This window comes from Cricetulus griseus, chromosome 5 (genome assembly GCF_003668045.3).
Source record: "Cricetulus griseus strain 17A/GY chromosome 5, alternate assembly CriGri-PICRH-1.0, whole genome shotgun sequence".
NCBI classification, from domain to species: domain Eukaryota; kingdom Metazoa; phylum Chordata; class Mammalia; order Rodentia; family Cricetidae; genus Cricetulus; species Cricetulus griseus.
In genome coordinates, this window is record NC_048598.1 from 2058925 (window position 1) to 2075082 (window position 16158).

At 47.7% G+C, this 16158-nt stretch overlaps 1 protein-coding gene across 1 annotated transcript; it reads right to left on the bottom strand.

The window, feature by feature from the left end:
- Positions 1-503: 503 nt before the first annotated feature.
- On the bottom strand, positions 504-15345 carry Irf6 (interferon regulatory factor 6). Its single transcript, XM_035445692.1, has 7 exons — positions 15172-15345; positions 9004-9208; positions 7482-7610; positions 3978-4136; positions 2068-2460; positions 1293-1411; positions 504-728 (listed from the first exon to the last, which is right to left on the bottom strand). The coding sequence occupies exons 1-7, from the start codon at positions 15343-15345 to the stop codon at positions 504-506; spliced, it is 1404 nt and encodes a 467-aa protein (XP_035301583.1).
- Positions 15346-16158: the final 813 nt, after the last annotated feature.

Consider the following 16158-nt stretch of genomic DNA (forward strand, 5'->3'; position numbering starts at 1 on the left):
GAGTTCAATTCAAAGCAGATCAGTGCCTAAGGAACTCTGATGAAAATAAGAGGGGGCGGGTGTGTGTGATCTAAGAACAATGCAGGAAGGTCCTGTTCTGGGCAGTTTTGTCTTATACAAGTAGAGGAAAGACCTCAAGTCAAGAGTTTTAAGGCTGACTGCAATTGGACATCATCCCAAACCTTATTTATTTACAAGTGATACATCTGAAGCCCTCAATTTAAATGACCTGCCTCATGGAAGCACAGCTGTAGCTAGAACTCTGGTGTCAAAACTCCCAAATCAAATCTCCTACACCCACTGTGGAAGATCTAAAAGGAACCCCTCAGAGGGATGGCGTCTTGATAAAGAACAATTTTCAAAACTAAGAATATCTGGAAAGTCACACACCTCTAAGGATGTTAGAGAGAAAGGAGACTTAAAAAGTTGGTTAAATGTGAATAAAAAAATCCATATTTACAATATAAAAGAGAGAAAGGAGAGAAGACACACAGCAGTCAGGATCACTGGGCAGGCAGGGCAGGGGGCAGCTGCATGCTAGGGGCAGGTTGCATGGGCTGCCAGCTCTCCTGGGTTTGAAGGATTCGGTACAGCTGCTTGAGCTGGGCGACAATGTTATCTTTGATGTCTGGAGTGGAGATCTGCAGCCGAACGCTGCCACTGTCAAAGGACCGGGTGAAATCCCCAGAAAACATCTCATAGATCATCCGAGCCACCACTGGAATGACCTGTTCAGGCAAGAGCACACGAGTTTCCCCTGAAGAATGGGTACGTTTAAGTAGCAGGGGAGCCCCAACAATGATGAAGAACCAAGGCCTCTCCCCACCCAAACATCTGGGTACTAGTGAAGAGCTACAGCTTCACTAGGCAAGATTCGCCCTAGAAGCTGGTTAATCCAAGATAAGGAACCTGAATGCAGCATCATCCCACACTGCCCAGACAGACAGACTTATTACTGAGCAAATCTGTGAATCAGTGACACCCGCCACCTATCTTGGCGCCTAACTCCATGCACAGTTCAAGTAGACTTGCTACCATCCCCAGAACCTGGCTACACCTTACAAAGATGGCCAACACTTTTTATATAAGGTGATGGAAAATGTCACATCTCATAAGGTGTTAGCAAGACCCTAACGTCAGTGGGAGAGTGAAAGGCAAAGTGTCCACTAAACTGTTCACCCATGAGGGCACTAAAATAACACATGCAACCCTAATGCTCAGCCAGGACCCATCCCACATGAGGGGCTGAAGCACCGGCACAAAGAAGAGCTGCTGGCATGGTCTTATCTCACCTGAACCAAGATGAGCTTCCTCTCCGGGGGCTTCCCATCCGGCCATTCCTCCCCGAAGCACAAGTAGATCTCGAATGGTGGCTGCTTCTCTATCTGTCCTTTCTGGTGGGCAATGAGCTCTGCAGAAGATAGGAAAGCACTTCTGGATTGTTCTCTATCCATGTCAATAAAAATCATCTTCCATGCAGCCCAGTACCGTAGCCGCAAGCTACACACGGCTATTAATTTTAAGTAAGTAACTCCTTGGTCGTATCAGTCTTATTTACATGCTAGGCAGACATATGTGAACAATGGGTACCAAATTGGACAGGACAAAAATAATAACTTTTCTATCATTTCAGAGGGTTCTACTGGACATTGAGGATATAGGCTTGGGGTTCAAACCACACTGTAAATTTATATCTGAATACTTTTCCTAAATTTTGCCTCCTTAAATTAGTCACTCAGAGATTTCCTGAAGGAAGAATGTGAGCTTTGCTGAGATGGCGCACAAAGCGAACTTTCCAGAGTGAAAGTTTGGGGAGGGAGGTCCTAGCAGGACTGTTTCCTCTGACCCCGAAGGAGCCATCACCAACCTCAAAACTCCTTCCATACAGACAGCCTTGGAATGTACCTTTCTCCGTGACTCCCCAAGTTCCTGTCCTAGCTTAGAACCCAGGCTCTCCTGTTCCCTGACTTTTCCCTATGCCAGGAAAGTTTTGGAGAGGAGGGAAGAGGAAGAAGAGAAATCTCCAAGGGGCATCTCCGTGTATCAACCTTCTAAAAGCAGACTCACCACTCAGGAATGTTTCCAGACAAAACAACTTGACCTTCTTCTGCCTCTCAATCAGGTTAGGAGCAGCAAGTGAGGGGGCACACGGCCCGGACCAGTACACTTTGCACTGGCACAGCCTGATGGCATAAATGGCGTGTCCGCTGACCTCCAGGATCAGTCCCCTGTCCATGACATCCAACAGCTTACTGGTGAACAGCTTCTGCTTCTCATTAGTGATATGCTCTGGACCCGGAAACTTGACCTGCTCCAGGCTGACAGGACCAAAGAGCTCCTCCTGGTCGGGCATGGGGCCCAGGTCCCCATAGAAGAGCCGGCAGCCCTGAGGGTTGCTCACCGTCATGGTTTGCCCATACTCCTTCCCACGGTACTGAAACTTGATGTCCAAGTCAGTCACTACAAGGTGAGAGATGACAGTGAATCCTGTTGCTCTGCTTTGTCTGTCCATCCCTAACTCATGGGAGTCCACCAAGATTAAGCCATCTTTCAACCAGCTTTCAGGAAGGCCATTGTCATAATTACCCTTCCTGCAATAAAGGGAGATGTCAACATACTCCGGATTGGTCACACAAAAGGATGCCTTGCAGCAGAGCTTAAGGCCCTGCTGCACTCCCTGCTCAGCCGCCACACCCTCAGGGCTGGACTCTAACTCCATACACTGATGGTCCTGGTATTCCCAGGTCTCACCACATTCAAGATACATTGGCAATATTCGAGGGGGAATGGGTAACCACTGGCCACATGTGTCTACTGAGCACACATGTAATTAATGTGACCAAGTTTGTATTTGACATCAATTAATTTAATAATCACACACAGCTAGTGGCTACTGCATTATGCAGCATGGAAAAATGGTGTTTATTGAACAGATAGAAAATGATCATACCATCATACCTCCAGAGAATGGGCAACAGAAGGAGCTAAAAGCTAAAGAGTGTCTAGTTTGTATTTCACTTTTTTTTTCTGAGGCAGGGTCTCATGTAACCCAAACTAGACTTGAACTCACTATTTAGCAAAGAATGGCCTTGAACTCCTGATCCTTCGGCCTATAGTTCCTGAGTGCTGGGGTTACAAATGTATGTCACTTTATCTGGTTTTATTTAGTGCTGGGAATCAAAACCAGGGCTTCCTGCACCACAGGCAAGCACTTTACCAACCGGAGAAACAAGAAGAAATACCAAGCCATCCTTCTGAAAATCACGTATGTTAGTACACACCCTGAACCTGTTCTATGTGTACTATAAAAGAAGGCTCAGTGAGGAGTACATTTTCACTCAGTAAGTCTCCACTGACCCTGACAGGCCTTATCAAAGCTACTCAGCCTCTGAAAGAAGAATTTAAGTTCATGCCCCATCATGTAGAGTGTGAAAAGATGACAGGGCAATGAAGTTGATTCTTCACCAAAATAAATATGTACCTAATTCAGAAAAATCTCTAAAATCCCTCAAAATCAAGAGCCTTGGGTGACAAAGTCCCTGGCCTAGTACTTCCTTGTCTTACAGCACCTTGTCACTAAAGCCCCAAGTCAGAACAACAGTAATTGGCCTGAAGCTCTTAACAATCAGAACAGCTACATGGGCAAGAAGGGATGGGCTAGCATCTCTTTACTTCCCCAGTAAGTCATCTGACAGCCCACAAGCACACAGAGAGAGCACACACGGGTTGCCCAGGTTCTAGACACAGCAAAATGAAGGCAGAAGAGGTCTGGGGGTGCTTGCCTGCATGCAAGAGGTGAGGGGAGGTGTGGGAGGGAGAACTGTGGTTGGAATGTAAAATGAAATCAAAAAATGAAAAAAGAAGAAGCTCTAGTTTGATCCCTGGTATTTCAGGAAAAGGACAGAGAAGGAAATGGAAAGAGGAAAGACAATGTAATAAGAAATGGAGCCCCAGCAATAGAAAGCAGGTTCCCTTACTGGGGAGAGAGCTGATCCACAGCTCTGGGGAGCTGTGGAACGGCTGGATGGGTGCCTGGGGTACTTCCATCTCCAGAGGTTCTGTTTTGGTCCACACTGACTCAGGGCTGCAGTTACCCACACTGCAGTTGCCCACGCTGGCTGGAGCCATAGGAGAACCTAGAACAGAAGACAATGAATGAGCACACAGGGGCTCAACATCACCTGGTCTGAGGAGCAGAGAACAGGTAAGGTCGGTAGACAGGAGTCGCTGAACCATACCTGGTGTGATCTCCCAGCCTAGCACAGATCCCATGACCCATGACTCAGTGGCTATCACAGCTCCTGCCTCCTAGTCATTTTATTTCCCCATAAACCCATGGCTCTTTATCTGCTAAAGATCAGACGGAGACAAGGGAGTTTAGTCTGGAGATTGAATTGGAAAGGCATGACTGAAAGGTGCTCTGCGGCTTAATTTGTACACAGAGGCTGGATGGGGAGCACTGCACAGTGTGTTCACGGTGTTCAATGACTTCATAAGGGGAGCACTATACACAGTGTGTTCACAGTGACTCAATGTCTTCATAAAGGGAGCACTACCCAGTGTGTACCGGTGATTCAAGTATCATAAGGGAAGTGCCACTGACTCAGCCAAGTGGCTTCAAATGTCAATGTTACAGTCTCTGTACAACACAATGTTCTAGTAAAACAAATGCATTTTACAATCACAAGCTGTCTTAAAAAGAAGGCTAGCTAAACAGTTCAGTCGCTAAAAAACACTTGCTTCCAAGCCTGACAACCTGAGTTCAGTCCCTAGACCTAAGTGACTCCTGCTAGTAGTCCTCTGAACTCCCCGTGTGTGTGCGCGTGCGCATGCGCACACGCGCGTGTGAGTGTGTGTGTGTGTGTGTGTGTGTGTGTGTGTGTGTGTGTGTGTCCCCACACACAGTAAATAAAAAAATGTAAGAAAACATTAAAATGTCAGGGCTGGATAGATGGCTAAGTGGCTAAGAGCACTGGATGCTTTTCCAGAGGATATGGTTTCAATTCCTAGTATCCATGTATCAGCTCACAACTGTCTGTAGCTCCAGTTCTGGGGGATCCACTGCCCTCTTCTGGTCCCCGAAAACACTAGGTCCATGTGTGGTTACACAGGCATGCCATCAAAACACCAACAAACATAAAATTTAAAAATAAAAGTGAAGTTTTGAAGAAAATGCCTGGAAAGTATCAATACTTAAGAACCTAGCTAGATTTGTCTGTATTAGTGGCTCAGTGGCTGTATTAAAGGCTCAGGGACAGGATGAAGAGAAGGCCTTTCAATTGGTTACCCCCTTAAACCATTATAAATTGCAAAGCACATGAAAGTGTTATCCATTCAACCAAATCCAATCACAGCTTTTCAAGAAAGAGAATGAAAACCCTGGTCTTTGACAGGTTCAATGGTGCCCATCTGTAGTCCCCAAACCTAGGAGGCTGCCGCAGAAGGAGTGCTTGCTCCAAGCCACTCTGAACCACTTCTTAAAAGGAAACCCCAGCTGTACTTCTTGCTGCCTTCAGTGCTGGCTTGCCCAAAGCTCACAGGCTCCACCTAGGCTTCCTCTGCCCCAGCAACTCTGCCCCAGGGGCTGATGTTCTTTGACCCTTTGTTTTAAAATGAAACCGTCTTACATTTCTGCTTTTAATGTATGTTCCACCATTGTCTCAGAAGGCCTCTAGGTGGCCTCAAACATGAGGAAACACAGAATTACTCTCAAATAAGAAGTCAGGACACTGGAAATAGGCTACAGCCTTTCGAGGGATGGCAAAAGAATGAGCGAGCTAAGAATCTGGGAGAGGGCCCCACATTTCAACTCTTAAAACTTCACTAAGTGAGAACCCAGCAAGTGGTGATACTGCCTAGAAGGTCTCCGTGGAGTTTTTTCCTTTTTAGAGATTTATTTTCATTATTTTTTAATTATGTGTATATGTGTGGACACATGAGTACAGGTGTCCAATCCCCTGGAACCAAATGACTGTGAGCCACCTGAAATAGGTTCTGTCAGTCACAGATGACTGTGAGCCACCTGAAATGGGTTCTTAACTACCGAGCCATCTCTCAAGCTCCCATGAAAGTTATCTTTATCCATCACTTGTTTGCAAAGGTACAAAAGGCATTTAGGAGTAGTGGCACTCACCTTTAACCCCAGCACCGGGAGGCAGAGGCAGGTGGATCTCTGAGTTCCAGACCAGCCTGGTCTATATGACAAGTTTAGGCCAGCCAGGGAACTACATAGTACACTGTCTAAAACAAAACACACACACACACACACACACACACACACACACACACACACACAAAGAAGGAAGGGGAGCAGGATGAGCAAGGAAGGGCTGAGAACAAACACTGGCATTTCCTGGTGCTTGTGCGGAGCTAGAGTAAGTGGCACCAAACCCTAAGACAGCATCTTGGTTTACTGTGTTTCTAGGCGGCAAAAGTTATTCATCTGACCCACAGCAGGCAAACAGCATGAGATGGGCTGGTAGCCAGTCCTTCAGCTAGCATCCCCATGGGCAGACGCAGTAAGGAGGCCTCAGGAGGGCAACCCAGGGCAAGACAGGGATCCTCAGATGAGCATCTACAGACTCAGACCTTGTGGCACCCAGCAGTCCCAGCCTCTGCACTCCTGTCTCCTAGAGAGCTGAATTCAAAGGTGCACATGTGAGGGTACTGCTCCAGAAGCACCAGGAGGCTGTTTGGCAGGGTTCAGGAGGCCTCTTTACCTCTTTAAACAAAAACAAACAAACAAAAAACTGGCCTAAGCCTGGGCATACTATCCCTAACACACTGGGCTTTCTTACTTTTCCTTTAAAGTTCCTCATACTCCAGCATGTGACTGCTTGTCACCACGTGGCCGACCACCATGTTTGCTAAAAATGCCAGCTCAACTCAAAGAGCATGGCTTTCTCTCATCCTCTTCTCCATCTTCCTCCTCGTGGCAGCTGTCAGGGTGTACAGCTTGCCTGTCCAGGGAGTTTTCTTTTAAAGGTTAGTAAAGCCGTCAAAAAGCTTTCAAAATCAAAAAACCCATGAAAGAAGACTTATAGATAAACCCACCGGAGCCAAGTGCTACCAGCTAGAGTCAAGTTTTCCACGACAGGGCTTCAGCAGAGGGGATTCTGTTAAGGACATGACTCAGAATTCAAGCAAGGAAACACTGGGAGTTCAACTACAATTCATAAACGGGATTCATCACTTAACCCCGAAGCAAACTTCCCAAATTTATCATTCACTGGGAATGAATTATGCCTTTTTATTGCTTTGAATTGGATGGTCTCTAGAACCCACCCTCCTGCATTGGAGTGGCTGAGGCATCAGAGGTCTCCTACCTGTGACTCCTGCTTCCTGACACTCGGCAGGTGGGGGTGGGGGGGTAACTCACCGCTGCCCCCCACCTAGCAATGGCGGCCGATGGGTCAGTAATCCCCAGACCAAAGCCAGTTATACCCTCCTCTCCCCTCTGCACCACCGGCCACCCCACTCACCGCTGATATTCAGGAAGGGGAAGGTGTCCTGGATGGGGACGTGGTGCTGCGACTGATCGAGCTCATCTTCTTCCTCATCTTCATCCACGTCGTTATCTTTCTCATCCCAAGGAGCAGACCCTGTGGACCCTACCCATGACACAAGAGCCCAGTTTGTTTCAATGCCATCCCAACAGCTGACCCAGCACCCTGGCTACGGACACCTCAGGCTCAGTAGGCACCCACAAGCCCTAGCTGGTTCTAATTCCTTCTACAGAGTCTGAACTCAAGTTCTTATCTTGCCAAGAGGTTAAGAGCACTGCCTGTTCTTCCAGAGGTCCTGAGTTCAATTGCCAGCAACCACATGAAAGCTTACAACCATCTATAATGAGATCTGGTGCCTTCTCCTGGCATGCAGGCATACTTGCAGATAGAACACTGTATACATAATAAATACATAAATCTTAAAAAAAGAAGAAATCCCTATACTTTACAGTAGCTACACAGTAGCTTTCTACACATTAGCATCTCTTTTAAGAGCTCCATAATGCTCACTTTCCATCTTCAGAAACCACATATGAGGGAAGCACAAACCCTCCGTCATGCCAGGGCCTCACTGGACGGCATTGTGCATTGAGGATTGGGTGGCATGCTCTCAGCAGAGGAACTCTACAAACTAAACTATCATTCGCCCAACATCTATAGAGAACACAATGGCTTTTACAGATCCTCTGAAAGAGACAGAAAGATGAGAGTTTGCATCTAGAAATGGAAGAAACAGAGGCTCAAATGCCCAATAACGAAATTCAAGTCCAACAGTAGCAGAGCGATAAGAGCCAGGTCTGGAACACAAGCCCTCTAGTTATTACTCCTTCACCCTCACATCCCCAGAGAGGCTGTCCTACCAGCAGAACTGTTTGTTCTCTCATCTGCTTGAATCACTGGTTTTGGTTTGTTTGTTTTTTTTTTTCATTTATTTATTAGTTCTAGTTAGGGAACAAGCTTGTTTCACATGTAAGTCCCTTCTCCCTCTCCCCTCATCCCCATCCCTCCTCCCCCACCCCCAGCCTACCACCCACCCCATCCACCCACCACTCCCCAGGCAGGGTAGGGCCCTCAACAGGGGCTCCGCAAAGTCCACCAAACCTTCCTGTGCTGGGCCTGGGCCCTTCCCCATGTGTCCAGGGCCACAGTGTAACCCTTCACATGGGATGGGCTCTCAAAGTCCCTTCTTGCACCAGGGAAAAATACTAATCCACCACCAGAGGCTCCCTGGAGTGCAGAGGCCTCCTTATTGACATCCATGTTCAGGGGTCTGGATCAGTCTTGTACTGGCCTCCCAGACAGCATCTGGGGTCGATGTGCTCTCCCTTGTTCAGGCCAACTGTTCCTGTGGGTTTCTCCAACCTGGCACAGACCCCTGAATCACTGGTTTTGTAACTCCCTACACTATTCCCTCTGAGAGCTCTTCCTAGGGAAAGGCCTGATCTCATCCTGTCTCTTTAAGAGCCCAATCCCAGTCTATCCAAGCCTTGGGCCTCACCTGGGTTAATGACAGAGCCCTGGGGCTGGGGGATGTCACACACTTGGTAGATCTTCACAGGATTCATGGGCACTTCCTTGGTGCCATCATACATCAAGTTGAATTCCCTGCTTTTGTTGAGAGCACAGCGGAGCTGAGCCTTCCATTTAGCCGGGTCAGGATCGTCCACCCCTTCCTGGTACTTTCCAGTCTCCACAGCCCAAGCCTGAGGAACGAGATGGTGTGGGCACTGACCACGATGGAGAGCCACTGTCCAGCATGTGTGCACCCCTCTCACATATGCATACATGCATGCACACACTTGCATACTCCTCTGTGAATGCTTTACAATCCTAACACCGATTTAGAGATTGCAGTAAAAAAATACTGCCCTTAGGACCAACCAAGGCAGGCCAAAGGGAAACCAAGCTGTATGCAAACACAGCTTTGAAAGGGGCCTTAGTTCAGGCTTTAAGACCAGCACCTGTCTAAACAATGCTGAAACTGAAGTCTGGTGCAACAATGTATAGCAGGCTTCAGGCAGATGTTTTCTCCTCTTCTATCCCCTCTTCTTCCTTCTTTTTCTCCTCCCTCCATCTGTTTTTTTTTGGGGGGGCAGTGTTTAAGACTTAATTTTTAGAGCCGGACGGTGGTGGTGCACGCCTTTAATCTCAGCACTCGGGATGCAGAGGCAGGCGGATCTCTGTGAGTTCAAAGCCAGCCTGGTCTCCAGAGCGAGTGCCGGGATAGGCTCCAACGCTACACAGAGAAACCCTGTCTCGAAAAACAAAACAAAACAAAACAAAAGACAAACAAAAAAAGACTTAATTTTTATTTATGTCTATTTGGCACATGGGTGTGTTCAGGTATGTGCAGATGCCCCCTGATGCCAGAAGAGATTGCGGGATTCCCTGGAGCTGGAGTTACAGACCATTGTGAACCACCCAGCGTGGGTGCTGGGACCTGAACTAGGGCACTCTTCAGAGCAGCACGCTCTCGTCACTACTGAGCCATCTCCCCAGCTCCTGTCTCTTTTTTTAAAAGACAAGATGGCACAGTGTAGCTCCATGCTGGACTCAGCTCTGCGGCCCCCTTCCCAAGACTCCATGGTGATGAACATGAGTAAAAGTATCTCACACAACAGTAAGTATGACGAAAGGTAATGGCAGATGACATGAAGACTTTCAGAAGCCAGGTATGGTGCTGTCTGTCTGTCTGTCTGTTTATCTGTCTGTCTGTCTGTAGTTCCAGACTTAGGAGGCCAAACACAGAAGGATAGTGAGTGAGTTCAAGGCCAGTCTGGCCTACTTATGAGACCTTGTTTCAGTAAAACAAAAGTCCTTCAGGAAACAAGCGCTGGAGTTCAGCTTGCCCCCACCGCTACCTGAAGGCTTCAAGCTTTAGAAATTCACACACATCTCTTCCCCCTTCATGGGAAACCCCATGCAATGGCCTGGTGGCAAGGCCTAAAAACCACTTGGAAGCTTCCTCTCTGTCTTCCCAACATAGGGACTCACAGTACCGCTGCAGACAAGAGGAAGGGGGTCATCTGCCCAGTGAGAAAAGGGAAAACCAAAGCCACCGAGGAACAGACCTAGTCTCTCAGGAGCGTCTCACTCCCCCTCAGGCCATGTGCCCTCTGATCACTAAGCTTTCTTCATGTTCTCAGTGCAGAAGGAAGAGACCTCATTATAGGTCTGTCCCTCTAACAAGAAGAGCACACTAACCTTTCCTAATTTTTGAATTTCATGACATTTTATTTATTTAGTGTACATAAATGGGAATTGGTTCCCTCCCTTCTATACCATTTGGGTCTTGGGGATCGAACTCAGGTCATGAGGCATAGTGTCACGTGCCTCTTGAGCCATCTTGCCAGCCCTTTCTGAACCTTTTCAAGTTGACAAGGAAGATTACTTGTCCAAACTCTTGCCACAGAGGACTTTTTCTTTTCCTTTTTGATTTTCTGAGACTGGCTCTCACTATGTTGCTCAGAATAGCCTCAAAAACTCACAGCAATCCTCCTGCCTTAGCCTCCAGGGTACTGGGATTATAGACATGCACCACCACACCAGGCACAGACTTTTTCTTAAGCTGAAACTGAACATTTGCACTCTTTTGAGATCTGTCATCTCCCTCAATTCTGCCCTGCAGAACAGCGGAGTCCAGGGTTAATCTAGGTCCTCTTCCTCTTCCAACTCAGGCTCGCTTCCTCTGGCCTACTTCTCTGATTTGGCTTCCTCTGTGTGCTTTGCAGTATAGGATGAAGAATACCAGCAACGCCGAGCTGCCCTGTGTGGCATAGCAGGCACCAGCGTGGCTGAGGCTGGTTCCATCTATCTAACTCCCAGAGGGAGTCTCAATTCCACTGTCCACAGTATCTGAGATGCACACCTGCCATTACCTGGAGTGCCTGCCTACTGTCTCCCCTGTCTTTCTGAGTCCACCCTATTCACACCAGCTCTGGCTTCACCCTATTCACACCAGATCTGGCTCCACACTATTCAAACCTGCTCTGGCTCCACCCTATTATTCACGATGGCTCTGACTCCACCCTATTATTCACACTGGCTCTGACTCCACCCTATTCACACTGGCTCTGACTCCATCCTATTATTCACACTGGCTCTGACTCCACCCTATTCACACTGGCTCTGGCTCCATTCTATTATTCACAGTGGCTCTGACTCCACCCTATTCACACTGGCTCTGGCTCTATTCTATTATTCACACTGGCTCTGACTCCACCCTATTCACACTGGCTCTGACTCCCCCTATTCACACTGGCTCTGACTCCACCCTATTCACACTGGCTCTGACTCCATTCTATTATTCACACTGGCTCTGGCTCCACCCAGCTGACTCCAGCTGCAGATTCTGGAAGAAGTCTGTCCATTTCTGCCATCCCCCTAAGCCCTTCATGGCAGTGCTAGGCTAACTGTGTCCCTGCCTGGCCCCAGTTTCCAGATCACACCCAGCCATTTCCTCGTCCAGCTCATGATATAGCAGAGGGCTATACCCTTTGTAAGCACAACTTCAGCATCAAGAAGTGGGGGCCAGGAGGAAGCACCATATGGGCAGATGTCCCTGGTCACGTGAAGGCCCTCTTTGTCTTCCTAACATGGTTATTATCTCTATGTTTTCCTCTACAAATATTACAATATTCTATACAAATATTATTTTCTCTACAAACATTATAGATATTATGTCTACAAATATCTCCCCACACTTCACTTGATTTTCATGACAACTCTAAGAAGCAGACAGACTTGCTCCACTCCAGTTTGCCAAAGGGAAAGCTGGAGCCAGGAAAGGTTTCATGCTGTGCTCAAGATCTCCCACAGAGTTGGTGGTTATAGAAGTTGAGATAGGACAGTCCAGTCTCCACTCCCAGTCAGAAGTGGGGAAAGGGAACAAAGACAGAGACACAGGTTCGAATCCTGGAGCTACCATTGATTGGCTGTGTGACTGGGGGACGTTACTCAGCCCCACTGACAGCATCTATCCTAAAATATGGGGTGGGAGAAAGACTGTCCTTGCATGGTCATCATGAGACTTAAGCAACATGGAGAACACAGGCAGCTGTTCCTTGCTGGTGCTTCATGTTTGTATCTCACCAAAAGCTCATCAGAATACAGAATCTGTGACAGTATCCCCTCTCTTCTGACTACTCAGATGCTCCATCAGCATTCTACAGACAGACCCACCAATGCAAAGCTTCCTCATACCCTCTTGAGTGGAGCTTGCAGGATCAGCCTCTTCTTGTGACCAACCAGACACTTCAACAGCAAACTAGACTCAGAGCAAGGCTGCCAGGGATGCCATGGACTCAGAGCAAGGCTGCCAGGAATGCCATTGGGGTCTAGGCAAGCTCGTCCTTTCTCAGTGTCAGCTCTGCCAGCGATGGGCACTGGTCTGTAGATATTTTCTTTAACAGTTTCATAATATTCATATCTAAATTAAGTCTGTATCATCTACATACCTTCAAAATACTCTCAAGCTAATTTTCTCTCTGCCTCTGCCCTCTACGCCTGACATAGTATCGTCAAGAGCCCTGGACCCTCCTTCTCTACCTTTTCCTGATGCACCACAGTCAGAACTGGATCAAAGCCCAGCCTCCCAGCTTATAGGCAAGGAAGAAAGGACAAGCTCACTTCACATCTAGATCTGCAGGAACTAAAGCTACTCCTAAGATGGAAGGGAGAAGTTGGTTTAGAGTGGAGAGGCAGCTCCTGGAATTGCAGCCGCAATGAAACCCTTCCGTAACCCCTGCCCACCTACTTCTGTCTGAGTCAAGCTTTAGTTTCACTTAGATTTAGTAAAGTACTATGTGACTTAATCTCATCTTCAGTTAACTACAATGAGGATCGTAGGAGAATTACTTTCTATTTAAGAGAACGTAATTAGGGCTTGGGATATGTAGCTCAGTGGTAATGTGTATGCTTTGCATGTACAAAGCCCTGGGCTTGATCCTTAGGAATGAAAAAGAAAAGGTGAAAAGCAAAAACAATGAGAAGAGGACTGTGGGGAGAGAAAGGAAAGAGAGGGGAAAGGACAAAGGAAGATACTTAAAGAATACAAATAGGAGGCTGGAGAGATGGCTGGGCAGTCATGCACTGCTCTTGCAGAGGACCTGAGCTTGGTTCCCAGTACTTACATCAGGCATCTCACATCATCTGTAACTCTAGCTCCCAGGAGCCATTGCTTCTAAACACCCAGGGCACCTACACTCATATGCACATACCCACACACGGACAGTCCCACACACATAACACAGATTACCCCCCACACACATACACATAACACAGATAGTACCCCCCCCCCACAACACAGACAGTACCCCACACACACACACAACACAGACAGTACACACACACAACACATAACACAGACAGTACCCACACACAGACAGTACCTCCACACACACACAACACAGACAGTACCCCCCCACACACATAACACAGACAGTACCCCCCCACACACACATAACACAGACAGTACCCCCACACACACACATAACACAGATAGTACACCCCCCCACACACAACACAGACAGTACCACCCCCCCACACACATAACACAGACAGTAAACACACACAGCACATAATACAGACAGTACCCCCCCACACACAACACAGACAGTACCCCACACACACACCTAACACAGACAGTACCCCACACACACACCTAACACAGACAGTACCCCCCACACACACAACACAGACAGTACCCACACACACACCTAACACAGACAGTACACACACACAACACATAACACAGACAGTACCCCACACACACAATACAGACAGTACCCCTCACACACACACACACAACACAGACAGTACACCCCCCACACACACACACAACACAGACAGTACACACACACAGCACATAACACAGACAGTACCCCCCCAAACACACAACACAGACAGTACCCCCACACACACACACATAACACAGACAGTACCCCCCCACACACACACACAACACAGACAGTACCCCCACACACACACAACACAGACAGTACCCCACACACACACTTAACACAGACAGTACCCACACACAGACACACACACATAACACAGACAGTACCCCCCCACACACACACATAATTAAAAATAAAAATAAATCTTTAAAAAGGAATAAAAATTTAAATCATGCACCTTTCATTTTTAGGCAGAGGTTATTAGTGGGACAAAATATTTAAGATTGAAAGGATAACTTCCTGAGTGAAGGCCTCTGCATTATCTTATAGGCTATGTACAAGCCCAGTGGCAACCAAATCCCTGCCCTTGTGAAGTCAGCCGTCCACAGGCCCAAGTGCCTTTTTCTTCATGGCAAGAGCCCTGGGTGAGTGGGTGGTTGAGTTTAGTTCTTTTGGAGAAGTCACATCCGACATCCCCTGGGAGTTGAGCCCCCAACACACACACACACACACACACACACACACACACACACACACACACACACACCAGATCCACGGGGATATGAACCGAATAACTTCCAGATGATGGGAATATAAAAGACATCATCCTCATGGACACATCTTGAGGAGAGGAATCACAACTTGGGCATCTGATTGTATGCATTCCGCTGTACCAGAATGCCAGAATAGACAAAGCAAACAGACCCAGAATGGCCTCAGAGAACTGGGATGAAATCCAACTCAGATGGCGGGAGGAAGTTCTTTACCTTAAAAATGGTGTTTTCTTCCTCTTGTTGGGGGCTGTGCCGTGTGGCATGTTTCCAGGGGATCTGGAAGCGTTTGGAGTCTCTATGTAGCCAGATGAGACCAGGGTAGAGGCCACTGTCCACCTGGGCCACCAGCCAGGGCTTCAGCCGGACTCTTCGAGGGTGGAGGGCCATGATCTAGGAGTATGGAGAATGGGAGAATGAGGTTAGCCACTGGGAACTTCCCAGCCACCGTCCCCATGTGCGGCAGCTACAGTTTCACTAGATTACAGTAAAGAAATTAAATATGGCAATAACCTGTGCCAGAGAGAGGAAAAGAAACGAGGTAAAAAAAAAAAGGTTCTTTTAATTCTTATTGCAAAGCCATTTATACTTCATGCTCCAGCCAAATCAGACTTATCAAGCCGGCAGATCGCATTTCTTCTATTTAAGTCCCTAAGCACAGTAATGAAAAGGTGATGTCACCTGTGCTGAAGCAGAGCTTCCTGGGAGGTGTGGGGGAGCCTCTGCAAAGGAAAGGTGACTGCTCTTTTCAACCTCACCTCAGAAGAGGGAAGTAAAGTTTTAGAAACAGAAAGCATATGGGCCAGAAGCTGAACGCAGAGTCTTTCCAAGAAGACAATGGAAAAACAGTGAGATGCTTCCTTGAGAGAAGCAAGTGAGGGGCGGGCCCTGGTTCCAAAGTCCTTGCTTACAAGTGCGAGCAGGCAGTCCCTGCACAGATATCTGAAGAGCTGGGCCCAGACAGCCTTCCTTTCTCTTGGCTCCCAGCAAAAGGAGTCCTAGCTGGTCTCCAGTACCCAAGGCACAGCTTGGGGACACTTCACCGAGGTGAGCCTGGTAAAGCCTTAAGAAGTCCTACAATAACCAAAGCTGTTGTCACAGCCAGGCCCTGTGCAGCCAGGCTGGCCTGACTTGGGTCTGTTTATCTCCTCATGGAGGCTGGAGGAAACCAATTGGTTCCAGGCGCCAGGCTGGGTAAAGTCT